This window comes from Hemitrygon akajei, chromosome 17, assembly GCF_048418815.1.
Source record: "Hemitrygon akajei chromosome 17, sHemAka1.3, whole genome shotgun sequence".
NCBI classification, from domain to species: Eukaryota; Metazoa; Chordata; class Chondrichthyes; order Myliobatiformes; family Dasyatidae; genus Hemitrygon; species Hemitrygon akajei.
Genome location: NC_133140.1, coordinates 84,990,728 through 85,015,597, shown reverse-complemented (window position 1 = coordinate 85,015,597; position 24,870 = coordinate 84,990,728). Strand labels below are relative to the sequence as shown.

At 42.3% G+C, this 24,870-nt stretch overlaps 1 protein-coding gene across 1 annotated transcript in view; it reads left to right on the top strand.

The window, feature by feature from the left end:
- The first annotated feature begins 3,060 nt into the window (after positions 1–3,060).
- Positions 3,061–24,870, top strand: part of dync1li2 (dynein, cytoplasmic 1, light intermediate chain 2) — a 139,926-nt gene continuing 118,116 nt past the window's right edge. Inside the window, exons 1-3 of the mRNA XM_073070436.1 lie at positions 3,061–3,187; positions 4,050–4,123; positions 4,931–5,047. Coding sequence (XP_072926537.1) covers positions 3,096–3,187; positions 4,050–4,123; positions 4,931–5,047 — 283 coding nt within the window. The 5' untranslated portion in view covers positions 3,061–3,095. The remainder of the gene's footprint in view (positions 3,188–4,049; positions 4,124–4,930; positions 5,048–24,870) is intronic.

Sequence of the window (24,870 nt, the reverse complement as noted above, 5' to 3'; positions counted from 1 at the left end):
CTCCTACTTTCAAATCTCTTACTATCTTTTCTTTCAGTTAGTCCTGACGAAGGGTCTCGGCCTGAGACGTCGACTGTACTTCTTCCTATAGATGCTGCCTGGCCTGCTGCGTTCCACCAGCATTTTGTGTGTGTTGCTTTTATTGCCCATCACTAGTTGCCCTTGAGGAGGTGGTGATGAGCTGACTCCTTGAACCGTTGCAGTCACTGAGGTGTAGGTACACCCACAGTGCTGTTAGAGGGGGAATTCCATTATTTTAACCCAGTGACAATGAAGGAACGGCGATATTGGTTTATTATTGCCACAGGTACTGAGATACAGTGAGTGAAAAGCTTGACTTGCATCTTGTTCATACAGATCAGATCATTACACAGTGCACTGTACTAGGGAAAACAATAGCAGAATGCAGAATAAAGTGTTACAGTTATAGAGAAAGTGCAGGTGCAAGGTTATTGCAAGGTAGATTGTGAGGTCAAGAGCCCATCTACTTATGCTAGGGAACCATTTAATAGTCTGATAACAGTGGGCTGGAAGGTGTCCTTGAGCCTGGCAGTATATGCTTTCAGGCTTTTGTATCTTCTGCCCGATGGGAGGGGGGACAAGAGAGACAGTGGGTTGAGTGATATCCAGGGGAATGAACTGTTGTCTTCTCTACTGTTTTCCTTGTGATCGCAAGACCCTGTTTGACATTGGTAATGTAGAATACTGCAAGTCTGGTTCATTGGGGAGACTGACGGCAGCGGGGCCACTTGCCTTGGTTGTTGGGCGGGCCAGGCTGTTATATCACACACAGAAGAGGAACCATATGAGGTGGTGTGGGAGAAAGCAGAGGGTACACTGGAATCCATACCTGGTTGGGTACTGGCTCTTCCCACCGGTGCTGCCCTCCAGTGCTTGCTCTGTGGAAAAAAGCAATCTGGACCAGGTCAACATCCCAAACCATCGATCTGCAGACCATGCCAATCAGGGATTTGGGCTATATTATTATTTTTTTAATTACTGAATGTATTTTCTGCTTTTGTAACCATGCAGTATGTGCTATGTGCAGTGTGCCATTGGTAATGCGTTTTGCACACTTGGCCTTGGAGGAACTCTGTTTCACTTGGCCATAGTCACGTATGATTGAATGATAAATAAACTTGAACTTGACATTTTGGGTCACGACCCTCCCTCAGGACTTAGAGTGAAGAGGGGACCAAAGAGGCTGCCACTGGTCAGTGGCACTGGTCACTGACTCTTTGGTCAGTGACTTAGCCTGACCAAAGAGATGTGAGGAAAGAGCTGGTAGGTGATGGGTGGAAGCAAATGCTGTGGAGGTTGATGGTCCTATGTGAGGAACAGGAGAGTTTTGAGACAGAGGCTGGTGGATATCCCCCATCCCCCACCACCACAGATGATGCATGATCTGCTGATTTCCTCGAGTAGATTGTTTGTTGCTCCTCATCTGCAGTCTCTTGTGTCTCTGTCTCTTCACCATGTTTAATGAATACAGTTATGAAAGGGATAGAAAAGACAGAGGCAGGGAATTTGTTTCTACTGATAAATGACAGTAGAACTAGGGGGCATAGCCTGAAGGTTCATGCGAGTAGATTTAGAATGAAGATGAGGAGAAACTGCTTTTCCCAGAGAGTAGTGAATCCATGGAGTTTTCTGCTCAGGGAAGCAGTTGAGGCTATCTCATCAAATATATTTAATTCACAGTTAGATAAATTTCTACACAGTAGGGGAATTAAGGGTTATGGGGGAAATACAGGTAGGTTGAGGTGAGTCCAAGGCCAGATCAGCATTGATCTTATTGAATGGCAGAGCAGGCTCAATGACCAACTTCCGCTCAGTTTCTTATGTTTTTATGATTGGAAATTAAGTTTGAAAAGAGTTTAAGAAAAACCTGTTCCATAGTAAAAACCAGATCTGGACTTTTGCTCAACAATATGTGAAGTGCGTTAATATTGAAAAGCACAGATAGAGTGACATGGAGAGGAGGTTTCCTGTAGTGGGAGAGCCTGGCACCCAAGGGCACCGCCTCAAAATAGAAGGATGACTTTTAGAACAGAGATGAGCAGGAATTTCCTCATAAGACCATATGGCACAGTGGCAGAATTAAGCTAATTGGGTTAAGAGGGAAAATAAATTATGGAATGGTGAAGCAGAATTGATGGCCCAAATGGCCTAATTCTGCTGCTATGTGTCATGGTCATAAACAGCCTACTGGGGGAACTCTAAGGATCAAGCAACATCTGTGGAGGAAAATGGACAGTCGATATTTTAGGTCAAGACCCTTCAACAGGACTGAAGTGATGTCATGTCAACTGCTTATTCCTCTCTATTGATGGAGAGTCCCTCCAGCATTTTGTGTGTCTTTTCAAGATTTTCAGCCTCTGCAGGAATTCTTGTGTTTATGATTTGTTCCTCCATTGAGGTGCTTAATCTGTTGAGATCCTCTCTAGTCCCTATTCTGAAACCCAGGCCTCAGATGACTGGGCAGGGTCTATGATGATTGGTCCGGATTCGGAGATGTTTCGCCAGAGCTCTGTACTGATTGTACAGAGTCGGATTGGCGAAGTCTCTGTGCTGATTGGCCAGAACTCTTCGCTGACTGCCCAGGGCTCTGAGATGATTGGCCTGGATCCTGAGACGATTGACCAAGGCGTAGTGTTGATTGGCTAATAACCAGGTGATGATCCAACTGCAATGACGTCATTGACAGCAAAGCCACTTTCCCATGAGGTCCTTCGCCTGTGACATCTGTCTATCACAATTGCCAAAAGTATTTTATTAAGAAAACTTTCAGACAAAGTTAGAAATAAAATATAACTTTTAGATGAATGGCCTGAGTTTGGGTTGCTGTGACGTCCTCGGACGCATGGCAGCATGTCCAGGAAGCTGCCCGAAGTGACGTCTAAACGTTTTTGATTAAAACTAAAATTGAAAATAACCACCACAAATCACTTATAAAAACTCCGCGAATACTCTGAGTGCTGATTGAACGATATTATTACATTCGAGGAGGGAGAGAGTGGGACAGCCGCGGGGGTCCTGCCGTTGCTGGGGTGACGTCATTGATCCGGGTCCCTGGACCGGGCGCAGTGGCGGAGATGGCGCCCGTGGCGGAGAGGAAGGTTGTGGGCGCCGCAGCCGAGAGTCAGGAGCTGGCGGCAGCGGAGGATGATGAGGGGCAGAACCTGTGGTAGGTCGAGAACCGAGAGCCGGGGAGGGGGGAGTTATTATCGGGGCGGCCGGCGGCTGTTGCTGCTGATGCGGACGGGCTCTCCTCCCTTCTTCACGGGCCTCCTCCCCACTGTGTCGGTGCGCGGCCGGGCAGCTTTTCCTCTCCACGCCCCCCACCCTCCGTCTGGTGCTGTTTATCCCGCTCCTTCCCCGGCTCCTCCCGCTCCATCCAGACTCTGAGGTTACGGGTTCCGCCCCCACTGCCTCAATAAAACACACAACTAGAACACAGGCTTCTGCCCCCTTCCTTTCCAGCCCTGATGAAGGGTCTCGACTGTTTATCCTCCTCCATAAATGCTACCTGACCTGTTGTGTCCCTCCAGCATTTTATGTGCTGTGTTGCATCAGCAGGGTATCTTGTTTTTACAGCCATAACACGAAATACCTAAATAAAATCAGTAGTTGCTGTAAGTAACGGGCGAGGCAACATCTGTGACATCCGTAGGTGTTGCTCGACCTACTCAACATCCAACATTATTTACATGCATTCTAAAGATCCCGGTGCAGTGTTGTAGAACGGACTGCTTTGGTTGTAATGTTAAACGTGGGAGCCGCTTCGCCTGTTTTGCAAAGTTCTAGGTCAATGTTGGTTACTTGTTTAACGTTTTTGGATTAAATTGCTTGGTCATTTGAGGTGTCGTTGAGGGGGCTTGGTAGGCCACACAGCTGATCCGACCATTCAGTGAGTTCATGTTGATTACGTTAACCTTAACCCTTGAACTTCCTACATTAATGCAGTGCATGCAAGCTTGAGGAAGCTGTCATTAGGTGCTTTGACGTGACTGAACGTAATGATATAAATCTAAGTGCTTTTCTTTCAGGAGTTCAATTCTCAGTGAAGTGTCTACCAGATCCAGGTCAAAATTACCCACTGGGAAAAATATTCTTGTGTTAGGTAAGCCTACCACCAGGCCTGTCTGTTTGTCCTAAAATCAGCAAATACTTTCATGGAATAATGTCACTTTATGTATGTGCAGTCTATGTATATGAATTACTTGTACACTATTTAGCCTCCAACCTGATGGCATGAACATCAATTTCTTGAACTTCCAGCAATGACTCCCACCCCCTTCACCACTCTCCATCCCCTTTCCCTCTCTCACCATATCTCCTTGCCTGCTCATCACCTCCCAATGGTGTGCCTCCTCCCTTTTCTTCTATGGCCTTCTATCTTCACTATCCGATTTTCCCCTTCTCCAGCCCTGTATCTCTTTTACCAATCAACTTCCCAGCTATTTACTTCATCCCTCCCCCTCCCAGTTTCACCTATCACCTTGTGTTTACCTCTCCCCTCACCCACCTTTTTTAAATCTAATCCTCATCTTTTTCTCTCCAGCCCTGCTGAAGGGTCTTGGTCCCAAACGTCAGCTGTACTCTTTTCTGTTGATGCTGCCTGGCCTGCTGAGTTCCTCTAGCATTTTGTGTGTGTTGCTTAAATATTGAAATGATAAGTATTAAATCTCAGTGTTAATTTGTAAGAGACAGCTGGTATTTGAGGATAAATATTAAATATTGAGCATTATGAAATAAGCATAATTAATTTAACTTGAATTCCAGTTTCTACTTTTTTTATAATGTTTAAGAAAAACATTCAGTTATAATTTGGTATTACCTGGGGTGGGGTAGTTATCTGGATCATTTATTTATTGCGTCGCGTTTAGACAGTGTCTGATATTGATGAACTGCTGTAACGTTTCTGTAGGTGAGGATGGATCAGGCAAGACGACACTCATGGCGAAGCTCCAAGGAGCAGAACATAACAAGAAAGGGAGGGGCCTGGAATATTTGTACCTGAACATACACGATGAAGATAGAGATGGTCAGTGATTCTTTAACTGCTTCACTATGTTGTTTGGTTTGAATGTTTTAATGAAGGTAGAGATTGTGGTATTATAAGTTGTTAATGGTTACAGTAGATTCTGTCCATGCCCCCTCCCCCTTCACAGTCTTGGTAAATCTCTGATGAACTGCTGAGTGAAGCAGACCTCTGGCCTTTCTGAAATACCCTGAGTCATAAGTAGAAAGGCACTGTATATTGTGTTGAAGTGGTTTGTCTCTACTTCAGCAAGAGTTAAGGTAAAGAATTCTGTGAAGCAGCAGTGCCTTTGAGAAGAAAAAGGTTCTTGTGTTGTAGATTCATGTCCAACTTGGCATTTGAGCACAAACTGAAATCATAACTGTATATATTACGTGCGGTGTGCTGTTGGTACTGTGTTTTGCACCTTGGCCCTGGAGGAATGCTGTGTTTTTTGGCTATATTCACGTATGGTTAAATGTAATTAAACTTGAACTTGGAACTAGACTGTCATTCTAGTACTTTGCTGAGGAAGTGCTGCCTCATCTTTGGAGATGAAGGTAAATGAAAGCCTCATTTGTTTCCTGATTAATGTAAAACAATAATGCTGTAAGATACATGGGCAAATTATTCCTTGTTCCTGAAAATATTTCTTCCTTGGTCTATGTCTTTGACACAAACATTGTTCTAAAGATGCTGCTGTTTTTGACAGCTTGCTGTGTTCTTTACGGTACAATAGTACTTGGGATATTTTGAAATTGTGGGCAGTGCTGTAGAAATGCAAACCTTTCATGGGTTTTTTTTTAAGAGGCAACAGCTTGTAACCTAATACATTATTAGATGAAAGCTAATACGGGGTTGCACTGTGGATTTTCTTTGAATTAACGTGTCTGCAATGAATTGTGAAGCTTCTGATGTTGACTGATGCATCTTAAAGGAGCTAAATGAAATAGTGGTTTTTGAACCCAGAAATACAAGAATTCCAAACCCATAAACACAGGAAATTCTGCAGTTGTAGGGAAACTTGAGCAAAACTCTCAAAATACTGCAGGAACTCTGCTGGTCAAGTATCACCTATGGGACAGAATAATGAATAATCATTTCAGGCAGAGAATGAAGAGTAGACTATTCCCCTCCATGGGTGCTGCCTTTTGCACCTATGCCTCCAGCATTTTCTGTGTTTGTATTTGTAGTGGCCGTAGGATTGACTTTGGCACAAAACTACGTCGCGGCATCCATCGGTTTTGTGGCTGCCTGGTGAAGGAAGCTATTGATATAAAACTAGAGGAAAAGAACTTGAACAAGGGCAAAGGTCTCACTCTAAGTAAGAACTGGAATTCAATTGTAAACAAGGTGGAACAGCCGAAACCTGATTGGATGAGAACTAACTAATCAGGAGGGACAAACGATGGGGGTATAAATACCACCAGACTAGACATGCCCAGGCATCATCCATGATGAAGATGGCAAAATTTGTCATCAGAACATCAACTAAAATTGATAACTTGTACCTGGCTGGAAGCCCAAGAAGTGTTTATATGCTGGAAAAGCACTAGATCCTTTTTCAGGCTGGCTTTATGCTCATTGATAAAGATTTATAAAACTGAGAAGGATAGGGGAGATTTAATCTTCTTCCCAGAGCAGGGGAGCCCTGAAATGGAAGGCACGGGCATGAGGGGAGGAATTTAAAGATCTGAGGATAAGTTTTTCACACATTAGGTGGTGGTTATCTAGAATGAGCTGTCAGAAGAAGACGAGCCGTATAAGATTATGACATTCGAACAACCATTTGTGGTACAATGGATAGTTAAAGAGGGCAGGGATGCAGGCAAGAGGGATCTAGGATAGTTGGGCATGGTTGACAGAGATGAGGTGGGATGAAAGGGTCTGATCTGTGTTAATTGATTCCATGAATGGATCATTTGCCATTGCAAATAGAATTGTATTGAGAGTATTGTTTCAGCAATAAATGCCTTATCAACTCTATCAACTCTCTTATCAAATGCCTTGTCTGTTGTTTCCTGTTACACAAAAGATCCAAGCTTTGATTCCTGGTCAGAATTCTTAAAAATTTAATGTTCAAAGTAAACGTATCAAAGTACATGTATGTTACCATTTACAACCCTGAGATTCATTTTCTTGTGGGCATACATAAATAACCACTAGAGAATGCTGGGAGTGGTGGTCAAGGCAGCTACATTAAGGATTTTTAGCTAGGCACGTGGGTGATAGGGAAATGGATTGTTATATGGAAGGGAAGGATTACATTGATGGAGTAGGTTAAATGGTCATCAGAATATTGTGGGCTGAAGGGTCTGTACTGCTCGATGTTCTAATCCAGTGTTCCAGCTCTTATGCAGTAGCTATGCTTCCAAGGTACATCAGTGCAGAAGGGTTTTTTTTATTGTACCACCATTTGTGTTGGCAGCAAGTTCCATTCTTACCTATCGTGCTTCAGAAAAACAATTCTCTAATTATAAACATGAGAAAATCTGCAGATGCTGCAAATCCAAGCAACAGACACAAGATGCTGGAGGAACTCAGCAGGCCAGGCAGCATCGATGGAAAATTCTCTCATTGTGCTATTGCTGTCTGGATGGGAGTTGCTTAGCTAAGAGAGAAGTCTAGAACCTAATTATAAACAGCTTCATCTGGGTTTCCTCTGGACTGAGAGAACACCTATTAAACCATGTTTTTTTCATAGTTAAGAATCTTCAGTAATAAAAGCAGAAAATGGAACTTTCAGCAATTTAGGGAGCATCCATGGGGAGAGAAACAAAGGTAATATTCTTTCAGTTAGTTTCTGGAGTAACAGAACATGACACACACAGTTACAGAAGCTTTTGGGGAAGAGAATTCTAGAGCTTCCCTACTGTCTGAAGGAAGAAGTTGCTACCCACTTCAGAAATCTCAAGAAGGCACCTTGGTCAGCATGACTGAGCTGGGCTGAACCGCCTGTTTCCTTGCTCTGTAATTAATGAAAGACCACATCAACTTGGGCGTTCAACCAGTGTGTAAAAATGCAACAAAACCTGTGTAAGTACAAAGGAAAGGTTTAATAATAATAAATAAACAATAAATATGGAGCATGAGATGATGAGTCCTTGAAAGTGAGTCCATTAGTTGTGGGAACTGTTCGAGAGCCTGATGGTTGAGGGATAATAACTGTTCCTGAACCTGGTGGTGTGGTTCTGAAGTCCCTGTACCTTCTCCCAGATGACAGCACCGAGACGAGAGCATATCCTGGGTGGTGGGAGGTCTCTGATGTTGCTTTCCTGTGACAATGCTTTGTGTAGATGTGCTTAATGGCAGAAGACATTACCTGTGATGGACTGGGCTATATCCACTACTTTTTGCAGGATATTCCATTCAAGGGCATTTGTGTTTCCATACCAGGTTGTGATGTAGCCAGTCAATGCACTCTCCACTACACATCTGTAGAAGTATGTCAAAGTTTTAGATGTCATGCTGAATCTTGGTGTTGCCGTGCTTTCTTCGTAATTGCAGTTACTGGACCCAGGACAGATCCTCTGAAATAATAGCATGGAGCACTTCAGATTAGATGATATCATTGCTGAGGAACTATACCATGGGGCACCACAGTAGCATAGCAGTTAGTGCAAAACTGTTACAAGTCAGAGCGTCAGGGTTCAGAGTTGTATTTTATAAAGAGAATTCGAATTGACTTTGCAACAAATGTTAACAAAGCAGCACTCTGTATGAGGCCTTCCATTTCCTGTAAGTTTGATTGAATATTCAATGACTTTTGCCTTTACTTTAACCTGGTTATTATGAGATGACATCTTGTGTAGTTTCTTGCCATTTGTTTCTTTCTGAGCTGTGATGTTCTTTGCAGCATGTATATCAGTTTGTTGTCTGTTCAATTTTAGCAATGGATCGTAAAGTTGTTTTGATACCAGGCAACCACAGGTTGACCAATTTAGAGTGTTTTATGGACTGAATGCTGACACGTGCTCTACTGGTTTTTGTATAAAATATTTTGGCAGACCAATGCACAGGGAGGGAGAGCTGTTGTGAGATTCTACCTTTGGTTTAGATTGCAGTTCTCTGAATGTGATTCAAGGTGGCTGCACAGATATCAAAGGTCTGCTGACACATAACACTCCAGGAATCTGAGCTTTCAGCCCTATGGCCTCTCCATCATAATATCACCTGCTTTTGCCCTATTTCAGTCCATGCCCATCTTCAGTTATTCCAGCCCACTTCTCACTATTTTTCATTTAGCAAACTGCAGATTTCAGCTTAATATATACCCTGCTTGCCCAGTCTTCATTGACCACTTTGACGTCAGGTCCCTCAACAGTTCTAATTTAAAATTCACACTTCAAGCTCAAGTTTATCGTCATCTGATGGTACAGAAATGTAACCAAACAAAATAACGTTCCTCTAGACACCCATGAAGCATATCATACACAACACATAAACCAAATTATTACTATAAATAGGCTAATGAAATATAATTGAAAATGCATATAGTGTGTAGCACAGGTAAACAGCTGGCTGTCCTAGTGATGAGACTTTGGTGGCGGCAGGGTATTTATTAGTCTCACAGCCTGAAGGAAGAAGCTGCTACCCAATCTGGTGGTCCTAGTCCTGATGTTTCTGTGCCTTGGAGGTTTCCAACCTTTTTTATGCCGTGGACCAATACCATTAAGCAAGGAGTCTGTGGACTCCATGCTTGGACCCCCTGCTGCACCACCCTGCACCCACCACAATAATGGGTCAAAGAGATTGTGGGTGCACCCATGTTTAAAGTTCAAGTAAATTTTATAATCAAAGTACGTGTACAATCCTGAGATTCATTTTCTTATGGACATACTCAATAAGTCTATAAAATAATAACCGTAACAAAATCAGTGAAAGACCACCCAAGAGTTTAGATCTCTTGGTTCTGCTTCTTTCATTCTCTGACTTCCTGCAGCTTTAAAATTCCTATTGTCCTTCCCTCTGACAAGAGGTTGTGTTCATCCACTTACCTCACTTATCTCCCTAGTTCCCTCTCTTTAGGGTCATAGAGAAGGGAAACTGCCCTTCAATCCATCAAGTCTGCAACAGAAAGCTGGTTATACTACACCAACATTAGTGGCTCATCCCATCTCAGGAGTTCCTCATGGTTTCCCCTCACTACTTCCTCACACTTGTGGGCTGCCCCCGGCACAATCATCGGACTGTTGGTCATTGATGCAAACAGCACGTTTCACTGTATATTTCGATGTACTGTACATGTGAGAAATAAAGCTAATCTTTAAAAAAATTGAGAACTATAGATAGTACAAGAAACTTATCCCCATATCAGAAGTAGATGAAACTAAAAGATGTGGATTTAGTGTAAGGGTAAAGAGATTTAGAGGGGATCTGATGGGTTCCGGAAGTACACTGCCAGAGAGAGTGATGGAAGCAGAGTTGTTGACTATCTGACTCGTGTCTTAATGAGCATTTGAATCCTGAAGTATAGGATCTTCGAGCCAAGTGCTGGAAGATGGGATTACTGCAGATGGATGCCCACTGGTCGGCGTAGACAGGGTGGGCTGAACATTCTTTGTCAGGGTATATGATTCTGAGTCAAAGGAATGAGTTATAGAATTACACAGCAATGTATCCAAGCTGATCAAGTTGTCTATCTGAGTTAGCCTTATTTGCCTGCATTTAACCCATGTACCTCTAAAACTCTCCTTTCCATGTCCCTATCCAAATATTCTTTATGTTGTACCCACCTCTACAGTTTCCGTTTTCCACAGCAGTCTCTGAGGGGAGAAAAGATTTCCCTTCAGGTGTCTCTTTAAGTTACTTCCTTTAAACCTGTGTCCTTTAGTTTCAGACACCCCTAAAAAAGGGAAAAGGCTCTGGTTATCCACCTAATCTCTGCCCTTGTTTTTATAAGCCTCTCTAACATCATCTCTTGATCTCCTTCAGTCCAGAGTTTGGGAAAAGTCCCAGTGTGTCCAGCTTCTTATAACTCAAGCCCTCCTGTCCCAGTAATATTCTTGTGAACCTTTTCTGCACCCTTTATCACTTTGTTAGCTCAACACTGAGAGAAATTAGGAAAAGCAATAAATACTGGCATCATTGGAGCTGCCCAGATCCTAAACAAAGAATTTTTTAAAAAAAAGTATAAACTGGGAAATTTATGATAAAACTTTTTTTAACTAATAAGACAGAAGCCATTAACGGTGAGAAGTATCTGGAAGTCAGATTTTGTGCAACTTTGCCATGGGGCTAGTGATTGGAAAATGCAGCCTGATGTGATGGTAGGGGTTGATTCATCAGTAACTCTGCTGTGGTAAGGAGCAGGACAGTGTACCTGGTCAGAGGTTGAAGATGACGGAATAGGCAACTATTGGCTTTTAGTTTTATTCAACATTTTAAAATCGTTTTCAAATGCCTCTAGTCTGACCCCTTCTCAACTCTTGCAGCTTTGTGATTCATTTATTTATCACAAGTACATTGAAAAATGTGTTATTTGACTTCACAGTCAACACAAGCTAAGGATGTACTGGGGAGAACCTGCAAATGTCACCATACCTTACAGCACCAATGTAACATGCCCACAATGTTCAGCAGGACAGCACTAACAACAACAATATAAAGCAAGCTCTTTTCACACAGAGACACCCCCTCCAGCCCCAGGGGCCCACTCTCACAGACATTGGGTTTGCAACTTCCAGGCCCATCTAGTCCATGCCAAACTGTTAATCTGCTTAGTCCTATCTACCTGCACCCAGGCAATATCCCTCCAAAGCCCTCCAATCCATGTACCTATACAAATCTCTCAAATGTTACAATTAATTTGAACTCTGGACTCGCACAGATCTCCAATTCCAGGACCTGCTGACGTGAGGGATCACCAGCTGTCATTGATGGAGCCTGCCAATCTCATTCATTGGCACTGAGGATCACTGGTCTTCGACCTTAATGTCTGCCAACCTGACATCCGCCCTAAGGGGTTGTTAACCTTTGACTGTGGTGTGCTCTAACCTGGAATCTGACCACTGGCTCCTGCCCCTACTGACACTGACCATTAATTCTCACTCACCCCTGTCCTTAAACCTGTTGGATACTGATGTTTTTAATCGCAAATTCTTTAGAAGTCAAGAATTAGGCACAAAACTTTGTTGTCTCCGATCGTTTATTAAGTGCTAAGAAAACAAAGGGATGAAGAAAGTGTAGTGGAAGCAAAGCCTATTTAGCCCCAAGGTGAAAGCAGGAAAGAGAGGCTGAGGCAACATGGCTTAGCCTTACACCATTTAAGTTCTGTAGGTAAAGTTAACCAATCAGATAGCCCATATTCAAATAATGTGATACCCAGGAAGCTTCCAGAAAGAGACACAAGACCTGTAACCACCAGGAAAGACACAGGACAATTGCATATACATAGATAACCACTAGGAAACACACCAGAAAGTTTGTGAACTCTCTTTCTGCATAAATATGACCTAAAATGGGACGAGGCAGAAAAATGGTTCGGCACAGCCAAGAAGGGCCAAAAGGCCTGTTTCTGTGCTGTGATGTTCTATGGTTCTAAAATGTGGTCAGATCTTCACGCAAGTTCTAAGACTAGATAAAGAGAACCTAATTAAATAAATAACAAAAAAAAGCATTATGCATGTTCATTTCTGTATTGAGAAAAATGATCCAATGTCACATGTATTTGTTGGAAAAAGTATGTGAACGTTTGCTTTCAGTAATTGGTGTGACCCCCTTGTACAGCAATAACTCCATGCAAATGTTTCTGGTAACTGTTGATCAGTTCTGCACATCGGCTTAGAGGAATTTTAGGCCATTCCTCTTTACAAAACTGCTTCAACTCTGGGATGTTGGTGGGCTTCCTTGTATGAACTGCTTGCTTCAGGTCCTTCCACAATATTTGTATAGGATTAAGTTCAGGACTTTGACTTGGCCATTCCAAAACACGAATTTTCTTCCTTTTAAACCATTTCAGATCATTGTCCAGTTGAACTGAAGGTGACAGACTGCTACCCTGACATTCTCCTGTAAAATGTCTTGATACAGTTTTTAATTAATTCTTCCCAAGCTGTCCAGGCCATGAGGCTGCAAAGCAGCCCCAAATCATAGAAACATAGAAAGCATACAGCGCAATACAGGCCCTTTGGCCCACAAAGCTGTGCTGAACATGTCCCTACCTTAGAACTACCTAGGCTTACCCATAGCCCTCTATCTTTCTAAGCTCTATGTACCCATCCAGGAATCTCTTAAAAAGACCCTATCGTTTGCACCTCCACCGCCGCTGCTGGCAGCCCATTCCATGCACTCACCACTCTGAGTTTAAAAAAACACTTACCCCTCACATCTCCTCTGTACCTACTTCCAAGCACCTTAAAACTATTCCCTCTCGTGCTAGCCATTTCAGCCCTTGGGAAAAGCCTCTGACTATCCACATGATCAATGCCTCCCATTATTTTGTACACCTCTATCAGGTTACCTCTCATCCTCCGTTGCTCCAAGGAGAAAAGGCCAAGTTCACTCAACCTATTCTCATAAGGCATGCTCCCCAATCCAGGCAACATCCTTGTAAATCTCCTCTGCACCCTTTCTATAGTTTCCACGCCCTTCCTGTAGTGAGACGACCAGAATTGAGCACAGTACTCCTAAGTGGGCTCTGACCAGGGTCCTATATAGCTGCAACGTTACCTCTTGGCTCTTAAACTCAATCCCACGATTGATGAAGGCCAATGCACTGTACGCCTTCTTAACCACAGAGTCAACCTGCGCAGCAGCTTTGACTGTCCTGTGGACTCAGACCTCAAGATCCCTCTGATCCTCCACACTGCCAAGAGTCTTACCATTAATGCTATATTCTGCCATCATATTTGACCTACCAAAATGAACCACCTCACACTTACCTGGGTTGAACTCCATCTGCCACTTCTCAGCCCAGTTTTGTACCCTATCGGTGTCCTGTTGTAACCTCTGACAATTATCCACAACACCCCCAACCTTTGTGTCATCAGTAAATTTACTAACCTATCCCTCCACTTTCTCATCCAGGTCATTGATAAAAATCACAATGTGTAGGGGTTCCAGAACAAACCCCTGAGGCACACCACTGGTCACCAGCCTCCATGCAGAATATGACCTGTCTACAACCACTCTTTGCCTTCTGTGGGCAAGCCAGTTCTGGATCCACAAAGCAATGTCCCCTTGAATCCCATGCCTCCTTACTTTCTCAATAAGCCTTGCATGGGGTACCTTATCAAATGCCTTGCTAAAATCCATATACACTATATCTACGGCTCTACCTTCATCAATGTGCTTAGTCACATCCTCAAAAAATTTAATCAGGCTCCTAAGGCATGACCTGTCTTTCACAAAGCCATGCTGACTATTCCTAATCATACTATGCCTCTCCAAATATTCATAAGTTCTGCCTCCCAGGATCTTCTCCATCAACTTACCAACCACTGAAGTAAGACTCACTGGTCTATAATTTCCTGGGCTATCCCTACTCCCTTCCTTGAATAATGGAACAACATCTGCAACCCTCCAATCCTCCGGAACCTCTCCCGTCCTAATTGATGATGCAAAGATCATTGCCATTTCCTCCATTTATAGACAGTTTACTGTGAACTGATGAACACTGAGGTCTTCAAAAATGCTTTTGTAGCCTTTTCCAACTTCATGCATCTCTACAATTCTTCTTCTAAGGCCCTCTGAAAATTGTTTTGATTGAGGCACGGTGCACATAAACAGATCTTTCTTGAGAAGAGCAGACTCTGTCAGTAACCTGACTTTGTGTCTTTTTTGTTGGGCAGGTCACCTCTACAATCCACACACCCAATCTCATCTCATTGATTGGAGCACTTGACTGCAAATAGCTTTTGTAGAAGGCTTTACCCCAGAGGTTCTCATACTTTTTCCAACAAATACTTGTAATATTGGGTCATTCCCCCCCCCCCCATAAATAAATAAATGAACAAGGGTTTTTTTGTTATTTATTTAATTGGATTCTTTTATCTAGTTTCAGGACTTGTGTGAAGATCTGATCATATTTCAAGTCATGTTTATGTAGAAGTAGTGGTGCATAGGTAACCACCAGGAAACACTGAACAATTGTATTTATATAGGTAACCACCAGGAAACACAGTCAACAATTGCATTTACATATAGTTGAAGTCAGAAATTTATATACATCTTAACCAAATACACTTAAACTCAGTTTTTTCACAATTCCTGACATTTAATCCTAGAAAACATTCCCTGTCTTAGGTCAGTTAGGATCACTATTTTAAGAATGTGGAATGTCAGAATAATAGTAGAGAGAATGATTTATTTCAGCTTTTATTTCTTTCATCACATTCCCAGTGGGTTAGAATATTACACTTTCAGTATTTGGTAGCATTGCCTTTAAATTGTTTAACTTGAGTCAAATGTTTTGGTAGCCTTCCACAAGCTTCTCACAATAAGTTGCTGAAATTTTGTTCCATTCTTCCAGACAGAACTGGTGTAATTGAGTCAGGTTTGTAGGCCTCTTTGTTTGCACACGCTCTTTCAGTTTTGCCCACAAATTTTCTATCAGATTGAAGTCAGGGCTTTGTGATGGCCACTCCAATACCTTGACTTTGTTGTCTTTAAGCAATTTTGCCACAACTTTGGAGGTATGCTTGGGGTCATTGTCCATTTGGGAAACTCATTTGTGACCGAGCTTTAACTTCCTGGCTAATGTCTTGAGATGTTGCTTCTATATATCCACATAATTTTCCTTCCTCATGATGCCATCTATTTTGTGAAGTGCACCAGTCCCTCCTGCCGTAAAACACCCCACAACATGATGCTGCCACCCCCATGCTTCACAATTGGGATGGTGTTCTTCGGCTTGCAAGCCTCACCCTTTTTCCTCCAAACAGGTCATTATAGCCAAACAGTTCAATTTTTGTTTCATCAGATCAGAGGACATTTTTCCAAAAAGTAAGGTTTTTGTCCCCATGTGCACTTGCAAACTGCAGTCTGGCTTTTTTTAAATGGCGGTTTTGGAGCAGTGACTTCTTCCTTGCTGAGCAGCCTTTCAGGTTATGTCGATATAGGACTCGTTTTACTGTGGAAATAGATACTTGTCCACCTGTTTCCTCCAGCATCTTCACAAGGTCCTTTGCAGTTGTTCTGGGATGGATTTGCACTTTACGCTCCAAAGTATGTTCATCTCTAGGAGACAGAATGTGTCTCCTTCCTGAGCGGTATGACGGCTGCGTGGTCCCATCGTGTTTATACTTGCGTTCTATTGTTTGTACAGATGAATGTGGTACCTTCGGGCGTTTGGAAAATGCTCCCAAGGATGAACCAGAAATGTGGAGGTCCACAGTTTTTTTTCTCTGATTTCTTTTGATTTTGTTCGTAAACTTCTGACCCACTGGAATTGTGATATAGTCAATTAAAAGTGAAATAATCTGTCAGTAAACAATTGTTGGAAAAATTACACTGAACAACTGTATTTACATAGGTAACCACCAGGAAACACTGAACAGTTGCATTTACTTGTAGAATGCCTTGGGGTTTTCCTTAATCCTGCTCACCAAGGCCTTCTCATGATCCCTTCCAGCTCTCCTAATTTCATTCTTGAGCTCCTTTCTGGCACCCTTGTAATTTCCTAGAGCTCTAACAGCATCTAGTTTCTTGAACCTTTCATAAGTTTTTATTTTCTTAACTAGATTTTCTACATCCTTTGTACACCATAGTTCTTTTACCCTAACATCCTTTCCCTGCCTCAATGCAACGCCATGCAAATGTTCAGCAAAAGATCAGAACAAAATCGTGGGCTGAGGGGTCTGTACCGTGCTGTATTGTTCTATGTCCAGACAAAAGGTGAGGAGACATTGGTCCTCATCCTAATAGTGCAGAAGGCCAGACAGACAATCTGGAGTGGGAGTAGGATGGACAGTTGAAATGATGGGCAACAAGAAGCTTAACATTACTTACTCTCAAAGCCTCACTGTCAACAAACACCCATAGAGGAGGCCACACTGAGCAACCAATTTAATGCACTAGAAATGCTGCAGATGCTGGAAATCCAAAGCAACACATATAAAATGCTGGAGGAACTCAGCAGGTTAGGCAGAATCTATGGAAATAAATAGTCAAAGTTTCGGGCCAAGACCCTTCTTAAGGATTTAATGCACAGTGTTGATCAAAGTGCAATTATTGTTTGGGTCCCTAGATGGTGGGAAGGGAAGAGGTCGAAAGTCAGATGTTGCATCTCCTGCATTTGCAGATAAATGCCTTGAGAACCAGGGTGGTTGGACGGCACGGACTTCGCAAACAGGTCAGCGAATGGGCCAAAACGTGCACGCAGTGCCAAACAGCCAAGGTGCAGTGGCACACCAAAGCACCGCCACAGCAGTTTGAACCCACCCGTTGGAGGTTCGACCACATTCATGTGGATATCGTGGGGCCCCTGCCAGTGTCACGAGGAGCGTGGTACCTCCTAACTAAGGTAGACTGGTTCATGAGATGGCCAGAGGCGGTCCCGCTCACCGACACCACCGCCGATACCTGCGCCCGAGCGCTGATTGCAACCTGGGTAGCACGCTTCGGGATACTGGCCCACATTACCTCCGACAGAGGCGCCCAGTTCACCTCCAGCTTGTGGTCAGCTGTGGCCAACCTGTTGGGAACACAGCTACACCACACAACTGCCTACCACCCACAGTCGAATGGACTTGTCGGACGGAGATGGAAAATCAATAAAGGCAGCGGTGAATAGAACTGTCCCTATGAAATGCTGAAAAGGGGCAAGGTGTCTAGTGGTGGAATCTCATTAATGTGCAGAAATGGTGAGGGGTGATCAGTTCTCTGTTTTGACATTGTTGAGACCTAGCCATAATTGCAGGTGAATAAAACCCCTAAAATACTTTAATGCAATTAAAAGTAAATTGCTGTTAGGTGTGCTGCTTAAACAGTGTTAAAATTAGGTTGATGTGATGTAAGTTGTTTGTTAATGTCTTTGGTTGTGGTGTAGCGATGTGCTACACACAGAGCTAGAAATAACGACACACAGTCTGTAAGTTGCACTCCAGACTAGTTTATTCAAACTTCGTGGCACTGGCTTTTACGCAGTTCCGTTCCCGTCCTCTCCGGGCGGAAATGACGTCAGAGGTGCATTAAAAAGTCTTCCTGCGCGCGGGCTTTCTCCCCTTGCTGGTGAAGAAGAAGACCCAGCACCATTTTGGGGCTGGCCTCTCTGCTAACACGCGTGCCATTTTGTGAGCCAGTTCGCCTGCGTAGAAAGTGGTTCGCCACAGTGGACCTTTTTCTGATTTGAAGTTGTTCATTTTCCCTTTTATGCAGTTGCAAGAAAATGTTTGTGAACCCTTTGCAATTACTTGGGTTTCTGCATGAATTACTCATAAAATGTGGTCTGATCTTCATCCAAGTCACAACTATAGACAAACACAATCTGCCTAAGCTATTATCATGCAATCAATTGTACTACTTCTCATCAATACTGAGCACACCATTTAAACAATCAAAGTCTAGGTTCAAAAAAGTATATGGACCTCTGGGGTAATGCCTTCTACAAAAGATATTTGGACTCGGGTGTTCCAATCAATGAGAAAAGATTGGAGATGCCCTGCCCTGTAAAAATGACACATAAAGTTAGGTTACTGACAGAATCTGCTCTTCTCAAGAAAGATCTGACCACACCTCAGTCAAAACAACTTACAGAAGACTGTAGAAGAAGAATTGTAGAAGTGCATGAAACTGGAAAAGGCTACAAAAGCATTTCTAAAGACCTGAGTATTCATCAGTCCACAGTAAGATAAATTGTCTGCAAATGGAAGAAATTCAGTAAGACAAGGTTGGATAGATTTTTGCATAGTAGGGGAATTCAGGGTTATGGTGAAAAGGCAGATAGGTGTGGTTGAATCCACGGCCAGATTTTATTGAATGGCGGAGCAGGTCTGAAGGGCCGGATGGCTTATTCCTGCTTCTATTTCTTACGTACAGTACTGTTGCTACCCTCCCTTGAGGTAGGCACACCAAGAGCACAAAGTGCAGTGCTGAAGGGGGTGAAAAAGATCCCAAGAGTAACAGCAAAAGACCTGCAGAATCTCTAGAAATGGCTAAAATTTCTGTTCCTGTGTCCACTATTAGAAAAACACTGAACAAGAATGGTGTTCATGAAAGGACACCATGAAGAAAACCACAGCACTCCCCAAACAAAAATTGCTGCACATTTCAAGTTTGCAAAAGACCACCTGGATGTTCCATAATGCTTCTGGGACAGTGTTCTGTGGACAGTTGAGACGAAAGTTGAGCTTTTTGGCAGAAATATATATTATACTATTTTTGGAGAGAAAAGGGCACTGCACACCAACGTAAAATCTTCATCCCAACTGTGAATCATGGTTTGGGGCTGCCTTGCTGCCTCATGGCCTGGGCAGCTTGCAATTGTTGAGGGAACAATGAATTGAAAATTGTATCAAGACATTTTACAGGAGAATGTCAGGATAACGGTCCATCACCTGAAGCTTAATAGAAGTTGGATGATGCATTAAGACAATAATCCGAAACACAGGAGTAGATCACAGCAGAATGGTTTAAAATGAAGAAAATTTGTGTTTTTTGTACGGCCAAGTCAGAATCTAGACCTTAACCCATTTGAAATGCTGTGGCATGACCTGAAGAGGACTGTTCATGCAGGGCATCCCAGAAATATTAATGAACTGAAACAGTTTTGAATGGTGGAAAGGTCTAAGATTCCTCCTTGCAGTTGTGCAAGTCTGATCAGCAGATACAAGAAACATTTGGTGGAGGTTATTGCTGCTACTTCTGCCAGATATAAGCGTTCAAATACTTTTTCCAGCCTGAACTGTGAATGATTAAACAATGTGTTCATTAAAGACATGAAAAGTACAATTGTTTGTGCATTATTAGTTTAGGCAGTTTGTGTTTGTTTATTAATGTGACTTAGATGAAGATCAGACCACATTTTATGAGTAATCAATGCAGAAAACCAGGTAATTGCAAAGGGTTCACAAACTTTTTCTTGTAACTGTGTCTCCAACTATGGTTTTTGGGATTTAATAACTTAAACCATCGCTTCCTTGTGGCAATACCCACTTGTGGAGAAGGTTTCAGGAGTAAACGCCAAGGAAAAAATCCAAAGTTGGAGTCCCTAAGGCAGTCCTGTATTGAGTTCAACACTGACTGGTAACTCTTGCAATGCCACTGGTGCCAAACTGTATCAGTCTCTGCCGTTCCTCTGGATTCATCAGCTGCATAAGGAGGCGGAGCTTACTGCGTGGGCAACAGCTTGATCTGTATATCATACTGCCCTGGATTGCAGACTGGCTTTTGCGAGGAGGTGGGATTTGGGGAATTGATGATCGTGCTGCCTGCCTTTTCTTTCTTAGTTTCATGGCTACCTGCTGCCTGCCTTTTCTTTCTTAGTTTCATGGCTACCTGGGGAAGAAGAATTTCAGTGTTATATACTTCGATAATAAAAGAACTTTGGATGAATCAGCATATGAGGGGAGATTGAAAATCTGACTGAGTGGTGTCATCGCACCCTCTTTACTCAATGTCAGCAAGATCAAGGAGCTTATTATGGTCTTCAGGGGAAGGAAATCAGAGGTTCATGAACCTGTCCTCATCGGAGGATGAGCAATTTTAAATTCCTAGGTGTTACTATTTCAGAGAACCCATCCTGAGCCCAGTACGTAAGTGCAAATACAAAGAAAGTGCAGCAGCTCTACTTATGAGTTTGTAGAGATTCAATATTACATCCGAAACTTTGACAAACTTCTATAGATATCTAGTGGAAAGTATATTGACTGGTTGCATCACAGCCTGGTATGGATACACCAATGCCCTTGAACGGAAAATCCTACAAAAAGTAGCAGATACTAGCAAGTCCATCAGGAACAGCACCCTCCCAACCACTGAGCACAGATATATGAAATGCTGTCACAGGAAATCAGCATTCATCATCAAGGATCCCCACCACCCAGGACATACTGTTTTCTCACTGCTGCCATCAGGAAAAAAGATCCAAGAGCCTTAGGACTCGTACTACCAGGTGTCCCTCATCCATCAGGTTTTTGAACTAAAGGGAATATTTTCACTTGCCCCATCATTGAAATGTTACTTTATACTTTATAGTTTATTGTCACCAAACAATTTATACTAGAGCGTGCAATCATCACAGTGATATTTGTTCTGCGCTTTGCGCTCCCTGAAGTACAAATCAAAGTAAATATAATAAAAATTTATATTATAAATCATAATTAGAAAATAGAAAAGGGAAAGTAAGGTAGTGCAAGTCAGGTCCAGATATTTGGATGGTACGGCCCAGATCTGGGTCAGGATCTGTTCAGCACTCTTATCACAGCTGTTCCCAAATTTGGCCATATGAATCTTCATGCTCCTGAACCTTCTCCTGGAGGGAAGTGGGACAAAAAGTGTGTTGGCTGGATGGGTCTTGTCCTTGATTATCCTGGCAGCACTGCTCCGACAGCGTGTGGTGTAAAGTGAGTCCAAGGATGGAAGATTGGTTTGTGTAATGTGCTGGATGTATGCAGTAATGCCCCAGATTGGGACAAAATCTGTTTGATACATTGAGCTTATGTAGATCTTTATTTTGCATTATTCTTGCTGATGGAGAACACTTGCAGCTATATGCTGTTGCAATTCCTCAGTTTGAGGATGTCCTTGGGATATTCTCATTACTACTATCAAGAAGGACATGCAGGAGCCTGAAAAGGCACACTCAATATTTTAGGAACAACTTTTCCCCTTCTATCATCAGATTTCTGAATGGAAAATAAACCAATATACACTACCTCACTCTTTTTTTTCCTTTTGGTCCTCTTATAAGTTAGTTTTTTATTATGTGTTGCATTGTAATTCAGTCACAAAACAACAAATTTCACAATATATGCCAGTGATATTAAACCTGTTTCTGATAGTTTATGTATTGCTGCTGTAAAACAATCAATTTCATGACATATGCTAGCGATATTAAAGCTGATTTTATTTAACTTAATTTCTGCAACTCAGCAATTCTTTTCACTAATTTTCAGAATTCAATCAGTAAGACTTTTGATCACTCCCATGTCCTACCTGTTTCACTCCTTTATTGTTGCTGTTTCCTCCTTGCCCTTCAGCTATCTTATTAGAGTTGTTAACCACAATTTATGATGACATCTGAACATATTTATGTGCTCTGTCTTAAAATTGACAAGACAAAACAGGTGTTTGTGGACTTCAGGAATGCACAGGTCGACTACACTCCATTACTCATCAAAGGGCCTGCCGTGGAGAGAGTGAAGAGCATAAAGTTATTTGTACAGATAACAGATGATCGAATGTGGACCACAGCACCACCTTGCTAGTCATGAAGGTACAGCAGCATCTACTCTTTTTGAAGAGATTGAGATGTGCAAGGCTCCCCATCCCCATGCTGCCAACTTTCTACAGGAGCACCACCAAGACAGCCCTGACTGACCACATAATTATGTAGTACGGAAGCTGCAAGGCATTACACCGCAAGATCCTACAGAGGACAGTAAAACCAGCTTTGAGGATCCCTGGGGTTTCCCTCTCCCCTATTTGTGACATTTACTGGAAATGTATATGAAAGGCCTGAAGCATTGTTGAGGATCCTTACCACCCATCCAACAATCTCTTTGACCCTGAACATCCTCTGCATAGCACCATCCAGAGACAGAGAAGCAGCTTCAGCGGCAGGTTACTATCGATGCAATGCTCCTCAGACAGGATGAAGAGATCATTACTCCCCAATGCCATTCGGCTTTACAATTCAACCGCCAGGGGAAAGATATGTTAAAGTGCCGGGGTTATGACTGAGCTTAAGTTACCATTCAATGTATTTTAGTAAACTATTTAAGAACTTTTTAAAAGCTATTTGTTAATGCTTTTTTTGAGAGGGTGATTTTAGATGCATATCATATTTATACTGAGTTAAGTATTGTATGTAATTAGTTTTTGATACAATAAGTGTATGGGACATTGGAAAAATGTTGAATTTCCCCATGGGGATGAATAAAGTATCTATCTATCTATCTATCAGGAAGGAGGTACAGGAACATCAGGACTAGAACTGCCAGACTGGGTAACTAACAGCTTCTTCCCTCAGGCTGTGAGTCACTGTCACTACTGAGATCTTGTCACTAGGATGGTGAGAACTATTTACTGTTGACCTCTGCTGCGCACCAGTGCTCGTTAGGTGTTCCTAACAATGAATGGGAATGGGGCTGTTCCCTTAAACTGTTTACTCTTCCCAATACTTTCTTCCTGCTATTCTTAGATGCTGTGAAATTTCTAGAAATTGGGTAATAAGCTCCTGATCAAATCATGATGTTTCAGTTGCAAGGCATGAGGGAGATTGTATTCTCTTCCATTATGGTTAACTATGCTGTCAATGTGGGGTCTTTTTGTGTAATATAATTGTTTGTGCTGTCTGGAACTTACTACTTGGTGAGTCTGAGAATTTACCAAAAGATAGGTCTCTCTAATGACCTCGTGTACAGTACAAGAATTTTCATGCTGCTGGGGAGCTCCAGGACTAAAAAACTTCCAAATAACTAATCCTGCTTCCAGAGTTCTTGAGACATGAAATTGTTGGGACTTTTAAAAAAACTGTCAGTGAGATTTTCTAAATTTGTGAGCTAGCAGGCATTAACCTTAGCCCTAAGAGTAAAGGTAAATCAAATTTACTAATTGTTTCCAGTCTGCCTAATATCAGTAGAAGCCAAATGAAACACACTTGAGTAAACTTGAACACCTGTACAACCTTAATACATTAAACATGGCCAGTTTAAATTCTGTTTGATACACTTTCTTGGCAAAACAAGTCTTGTTTTTGTATTAAGTACGCTTTGGGAGGAGTCAAGCACTTTGACTTGGTCTTGGTAATGCTAATTTGGAGAATCTGTAATCCACGATTAGGTCTTGTAATCAGATGGCAGTGATAGTGGTAGAAAGGTACTGGGAATCGGGGAGAAACGGATGTTTATTGGTGAAGACTAGAGGTTGGCGCCCAATTGTCTGCTAGTTTAAGAGACTGGGAGCCAAGGACTGGAGGCCTGGAGGCAGCGAGGCAGCCTGTCCTGGGGTTAGTGGCCTGTGTAGGTGAGGGACAGGGATACTGAGAAAGGAGCTTGTTTTGCTGTGTCTTGTTCTTGTGTTTTGTTGAACATTGTAGTCATGCGCTGTTGGCATTGGAATGCATAGCGATGCTTGCAGGTTGCCCTCTGTATATCCTTGGGTGTGCTTGGTTGTTAATGCAAACAACAGATTTCACTTTGTTGTGATATACATACAATAAATCCCAAATCTGATCTGAATTCAGCGTCGATGATTGTAGAAAAGGAGGATATTTTTGGATGATCCCATGTGCTGTTAATGAGTTAGTGTTGCAGGACTCTGAGAAGAATTTACATAAAAATATATAAAGAATATTTGAAAGTGTTTGGATCTGCAAAGTTCAAAGAAAATGTATAATCAAAGTACATCTATGTCCCCATATGCAGTCCTGAAATTTTATTTCTTTGTGGGCATTCACAGTAAATACAACAAACACAATAGAATCAATGAAATGTTGAACAAACAACCAATGTGCAAAAAATTACAAACTGCACAAATGCAAAAAGAAAGATTAAAAAGTTACAATAATAAATAAACAATAAATATCGAGACCATGAGATGAAGAGTCCCTAGCAGTTAGTACATTGGTTGTGGGAATAGTTCAGTGATGGGGGAGTGAAATTATCCCCTCTGGTTCAAGAACCTGATGGTTGAGGGGTAATGATTGTTCTTGTGGGTCCTGAGGTTTCTGTGTCTTCCTGATGGCA